Source organism: Adiantum capillus-veneris, chromosome 23, assembly GCF_014529385.1.
Source record: "Adiantum capillus-veneris isolate H3 chromosome 23, ASM1452938v2, whole genome shotgun sequence".
In the NCBI taxonomy this organism is placed as follows: Eukaryota; Viridiplantae; Streptophyta; class Polypodiopsida; order Polypodiales; family Pteridaceae; genus Adiantum; species Adiantum capillus-veneris.
Window position 1 is genome coordinate 14,984,781 of NC_140953.1, and position 6,000 is coordinate 14,990,780.

The 6,000-nt window shown below is 43.5% G+C and overlaps 1 protein-coding gene across 2 annotated transcripts in view; it reads right to left on the reverse strand.

Moving 5' to 3' along the window:
* Positions 1–4,267, reverse strand: part of LOC147427448 (protein ZINC INDUCED FACILITATOR 1-like) — a 106,826-nt gene extending 102,559 nt beyond the window's left edge. The window contains exons 1-4 of one of the 2 annotated variants that reach the window (XM_086496429.1): positions 4,129–4,267; positions 3,503–3,667; positions 2,301–2,341; positions 2,163–2,223 (exon numbers count right to left, since the gene is read on the reverse strand). In XM_086496429.1, the coding sequence (XP_086352555.1) occupies positions 2,163–2,223; positions 2,301–2,341; positions 3,503–3,665 (265 nt within the window). In that variant the 5' untranslated portion in view covers positions 3,666–3,667; positions 4,129–4,267. Of the gene's footprint in view, positions 1–2,162; positions 2,224–2,300; positions 2,342–3,502; positions 3,959–4,128 lie in introns of those variants that run through there. The other variant, XM_086496428.1, reaches the window with a different exon arrangement.
* Between the last annotated feature and the right edge of the window lie 1,733 nt (positions 4,268–6,000).

Below are 6,000 nucleotides of genomic sequence, written 5' to 3' on the forward strand. Positions count from 1 at the left end.
CACACGCTCAACGGGCAAGTTCTCAGCAGAACCCCCAAGAGGCCTAGCGTTTTTACTCCACAACATCAACCTAGCGTTTTGGACCAGATCAACCACACGTTTTTGGATCTTGTAGATTCCTGGAGATAGCAAGAGCAGATCAGCCTAGCGTTCTGCATTTGCAGAACATCCGACGACAACAAAACCATTTTCAGCCCTAGCGTTTTTTATTTGCAGATCAGCCCCAACGTTTTGTAAATTCACCGCGACGGAACACCAAGAAGCATCAACGTTTTCAGTTTTCAGCCCTTAGACTCCGCAAATCAAGTCCCGAACCTCGCAGATCTCACCTTCCCGCAACAGATCTTCGCCGCACAGTCAGTTTCCGCAAGGTTTACAGTTTCAGCCTGGAAAACGCAGATTTCAGCATCTACGTTTACACCGCGTCGTCGTCATCGACATAAGAGTCTGAATTCAACAGATACAAGATTTGCAGATTTCGGTCCTTAGCGTTTTCAGATTTCAGCCCGTCTCGTCATCGTCGACATTGTCAGCAAGTCCAAGCATTGTAGAGATTCGTGCAATCAATAGTAGACCACTTTCGCCGACGAGAGTGGGGCCTTCCGAGGAGGGTTTTACGCCTCTGGTGTCGTATTCTCCTCTCTCTCTCTCTCTCAGTCTCATACATTTGCACGCACAGTGTCCATTCACTTTGTTTGTGATCATAGCATTCTCTCATTAAGAACGGAAGGCTCTCCCTTCCATAAGAACAAAAGGAACCTTGAGCACAGTTCGGAGCACTCATCTTAAGCCAAGTTCAAACATTCATTCCGCTGCACCTAACAAATTCAGATTACCTCATACGTGTCTGTGTGTAGTTCATTTTTCTTCTGCTTCCATGCAACTCCGGGAGAGGGTAGAGTGTAGCGGCAAGGATGAGAGGCTCACAACCTTCGGGTCCAGGGAAAAAAATTTGCTTTTATACCACTGTAAGGATTCTAGGTACTAATCCTTAATTAAGTACTTAAACTCATGATTAAGACTTAAGAAACTTGAACTGAACTCAGAAACAAGACTTAGAAGTCTCTGTGTTGATTGATTGAATGTGTGATACAAGGGCTCCGCTCCTTATATAGGAGACGAAGAGACAAATAAAAAGACAGCTCTCCTGGTGAAGAGAAATGACTTTAGACGTAGAGACGCATCCTTTCGACAAAGAGCTGCAACCATTGGGTGCAGAGTCGCACCCGTAGAGCGAGACCAATCGTTGAAGGAGTGTGGCTTTTGGCGAAGAGACATCTTTTGGACGAAGAGGTGTGGCCATCTAAGCGCAAGGGTCCTCCTTGGCATGGCACTTCGCGTATCTGCAACTAGGAGTAGATGTAAGATTGTTAACATAGTCACAATCGTGACAAGCATACTCACATTTGGAGGATAGATGCACTGCCAACCTCTCAAGTGAAAGAGAGGTTGAGAGATTGCTCTCTTATAGCCAACATGAAGAGGGGGCGCTAGAAGCGAGAGAGAGAGAGAGAGAGTGAGAGAAAGAAAGATATAACTTAAAAACCATTCAACTTTTAACGTTAAAAGTTCATTAGGCCATTATTAGAATGTGCAATTAGCTCACAACTGGTCATATATATGCTACTTATGAAAGCATCAGATGCTCCCCCGCACAATGCAGTACCAGCACTGCTCCTAAATCACCGGTTCACACTTGTCTGGCCATTTGGTCCGGGCACAAATAATTAACCTTAGTTTAATTAGCAGTTTAGTCATCATACACATTTGTTTTGGGGTTAGACCTGTGTTTTGAGTATATAATCTGTCTTTGCACACAACCTCTCTTTACTTATGTTAGTGAGTTCATAAGGCTGGCACACACATTAATTTATCATCCTTGTTGTCATAATCATTGAAATCTAGCCTATTAAAAGAAGCCCATGTCCCATGAATTTCATGTTGTCGAAACTCTGTTGTTTACAAACACCTAGACTAGTTTCCACGTCAACAAAAATGTCCCATTGAAGGAGAATTGCATGTGGAGACGGTCTCAAATTCCTCAACACAAAGTAATTTTGGAGTTTTAAGAAAGTAGATGCCTTGAGTGCCATAGAACGGCATATCTATCATAACAGAGAGATCACAAATTCTATGATTTCAAAAACTAATTTTTTGCTTACCTATGTAACCAGCATAGGTACCAATTTGGGTTGTAACTTTTGCAATTCCAAAATCTTGGACCTACAATAGAAAGCAAATGTGAGAGGAAACAGCATCCATCACAACAAGAAGCAAGTTTGCATCTCAGAAACACTCACCATAAAATAGATGAACGGAAATAGCGAGGCAATCGGCAGAACTGTACCAGAAAACCACATACAATTTAACCCTTTCCAAAATAAATGTTAAACAAAATTCTGCATTGCGTTATAAACTGCAATCTTTGTTACAATAATATGGAAAACTTAAGAATAAGAGCGACCAAACTGTTGTTATCCTCTTCCACCAGCATTACCAGCACCTCCATGTGTTGGAATTATTTATTTTTCAGAATACAACTGTTGAACTAAGATTGTTCATGACCAATGTGTGGCAAAAATATATGACGACAAGCAGCTACATTTTCTGATGGAGATCTTTCAAGCACACAAGATAGAAGCTCTAATTTCTACTGCCACCTTCTGAACTTGCAACCTCAATAAACTGTAGAATAGGCAGTCCAAACAGCCCTCTGAAAATGTAACAGCCAGAGCACTGTAGGCGGCTGGCCGCCCGTACACGTTCATGACTATGTATGACCCTCGACCTCTATGACTTGTTCAAGAGACTCGTGTGTTGAACAAAGCCACCAGCACCAAATGATCTCCATTGATGGTCTCCAATTGGATACCATAAAGGGGTTACATGTTGCACTCACAAGTGCCAGTAATATGCTATGGTATTACAAATCCACAGCCCCTGAAGGAATGCGGGATCCAGTAAGGAAGACTTCATAAAAAATCCAGTTCTCAAAAGACACGCATGAGTAAAAATTAAACACTGTTGTTTTCATCTCAGAAGAGTGTCTCCATGCATTTGTAAAAGAGTAATCTTCACAATTGTTGACAGTAGGCTGGGTGCCAAAATAGCTAATGCACGAAACCCGTATGAGGTCTTGATCGTAACAATTCTAACAATTGTGATTGCTGTATAGCTGCATACTCGCCTTCCCTGGTTCTCAAAATGCTGATTATTCATTCTACAGAACAGATATGACATCAAATCACTCTGAGCTTTGAGCCAAAATAACTTTTATGGTGAAGTGTACAATTATATAGCAACGGCGACATCAGATCGTGCCTAAGCAAAGTTCCAGCTCAAACAGTGAAATGACATTCTACAGATATGACGTCAAATCACTCTGAGCTTTCTCCCAAAATAACTTTCATGGTGAAGTGTGCATAAATATAGCAACAGCGACATCAGATCGGGCAGGTGATAAACGTGGAAAGTAAGACACACGTATACTTGAGGTGCATACCATTGCATAGAACCAACAAGGCAACGAAGCAAAGCTCCTTGACCGGCGCTTTGCCTTGTGCGTTCGCCTTCCTTCGCTCTAGCAAGCAACCTGGACACCCTTCATGAAAAGTTGTCTGTTTCTGCAGAAGGGGGACGGCAATGTCCGTTCTCGAGTCACCCATACCTGCAAGAAGTAACAACCAGAGAGGGGGTATAGCTCAGGCCCCTGCCATCCACACTGCATATATGAAGATCTATCTCATTTCAGAGAGACAATGACTTCCATAGTGCACAATGATTTAATCAATGGAGCAAAAACTGCCGGTATGTGTGTAAGTGTGTAAACATGTGAGAACGGAGAGAAAGATGGATTGAAAAGGTGCAAAAAGAGTCTGAAAACAAGAAAAGCTGAAAAGAAGAGGAATGCACAACGATGAGTGATAGACTGCGTGTGAGTGAACGTGTGTGTGTGTGTGTGAGAGAGAGAAATGTTCATCTTACTGCATCTGGAAAAGAGAAGTGAGGCAATGAAAGTATACATGTGCTCAAATTCGTAGGAAGTGGAATGTGCATGCATGTGTGCGCGCGCGCGCGCGTGTGTGTGTGTGAGTGTGAGAGAGAGAGAGAGAGAGTTAAGAATAAGACCTCTGAGGTAAGATCGCAAGCAGCAATGCTGCAACTGTGTGGGAGAAGTGGGCTACCACATGGAGACTGTGGAGAGCAGCTGGGAATGTCTCCCGCTCTAGCATAAGGGGAGAATGTGACCACAATGGCTCGAAGTCGAACCAAGCATCGACTACTTGTCGAAGAGCTTTTGATGAGCTCTTGCTCCATTGCATCTTTTTGGCTCATAAAATTATATTAGGAGAGTGGAGACAAAGTAGGAAGTGGTGCCCGCGCGCGCCATGCAAATACATACACGTACATACACACACCACGAGCAGCAACGTATACAGAATTTTCACATATACGCTATTACGCAGCACAGCCATGTCGATCTCTCTCTAAACTCTCTCTCTCTGTCTCTCTTTCTCTCTCTCTGCTGCTGCTGCGGCGTGCATCAGCCACAGCGGGCGGGGCCGGGCCGGGCAGGGACTCCGACTCAACTTCAACCCACATCGAGTCGTAGGTACCCTGGTCCCTACCGCCTAAGTAATAGCAGGAGAGATTCCTGCCTGGGTCCACCCGTTCTGAATAGAGAGTAGACTATCGAGGTGTGTGTGTGACAGCGCACATTGCTGTATTTTGCTCGTGCCGTCTTCTGCCGCGGTAGCTGTCGATAATCGATCTACCCATCGTTATTTACTACTCTCTTTTTGACCTGGTCGCTGATGGGAGAGGGAGAGCAGTACTCCTTTATCTCTCTCTCTCTCTCGGGAAAATAGAGAGGAGAAATCAGGTTCCAGGCTCCAGCTCCATTGACAGGTCACAGTTCCAAAGATAACGCCGGAACAAAATCTCTCTCATCAATGAGTATGTACCTCTTCAATTTGGCAATCTCATTCCTAGAAAATCCAATCAAAAAGCCATTCCCCTTCCTCATGATTAAGTAACATGGGCAGTGTTAGAAAAAAACCGGGGTAGAGTGTATTTTAATCTGCGAAAATCAAAAAATCCCGGTTAGATTTTGAGCTTGCCTTGATGAAAACTAGCAAATTTACACAAGTTCTAGTGTAAATACTTCAAATTTTGACCTAAAAACCAGTAGAATTTCAAGTTTGCTCTTATTTTCTTCGGTTAGGAAAAATGTATTTTTCTCGCCCTGAACACGGGGTTTTAAATGACTCCGAGCGGTGGGGTCTACGGATGGGGTTAAGTGGGGGGAATCTCAAGGACGGATGGCAAATTTACACAAGTTCTACTGTAAATACTTCAAATTTTGACCTAAAAACCGGTAGAATTTCAAGTTTGCTCTTATTTTCTTCGGTTAGGAAAAATGTATTTTTCTAGCCCTGAACACGGGGTCTTAAATGACTCCGAGCGGTGGGATCTACGGATGGGGTTGAGTGGGGGGAATCTCGAGGACGGAGGACGACAGACAAAAGGTCGATACAAGGTTGCGAGCAAGATTTGAACCCAAGCGGCTCCAAGGAGAGACACATGCTCTATCCACGTGCACGCAAATATTTGGTTGTCCACGATGGGAAAACATAAATATATAAATTAAATGAAAATGTTGAAAAGTAAACTAAGACGTAAAAAGTAAACTCGGACACATCGAACGGTTGAGCGTCTTTTTGATATTCCTGTTTCACTTCTCGCACGTCGATCCCACATCATTCAATACCCCGTGTTACTTAGTCTTGAGGGTGGCCCTCCCCCCACTCCGGAGTAAGCACCAAAGGATAGCACGAGCTATTAAATGAAGCCAAAGTGGTTGGACACGAATCACAAGACACTACTAGACTTATGATTTGTCGAGAAGTAAACTCAAACATGGGCAAAAGAGAAAAAGAGGACAGGGTTGCCTATTTTATTGGCATGTTAAAACCAAGCCTTAACACGTATTTCTTATGT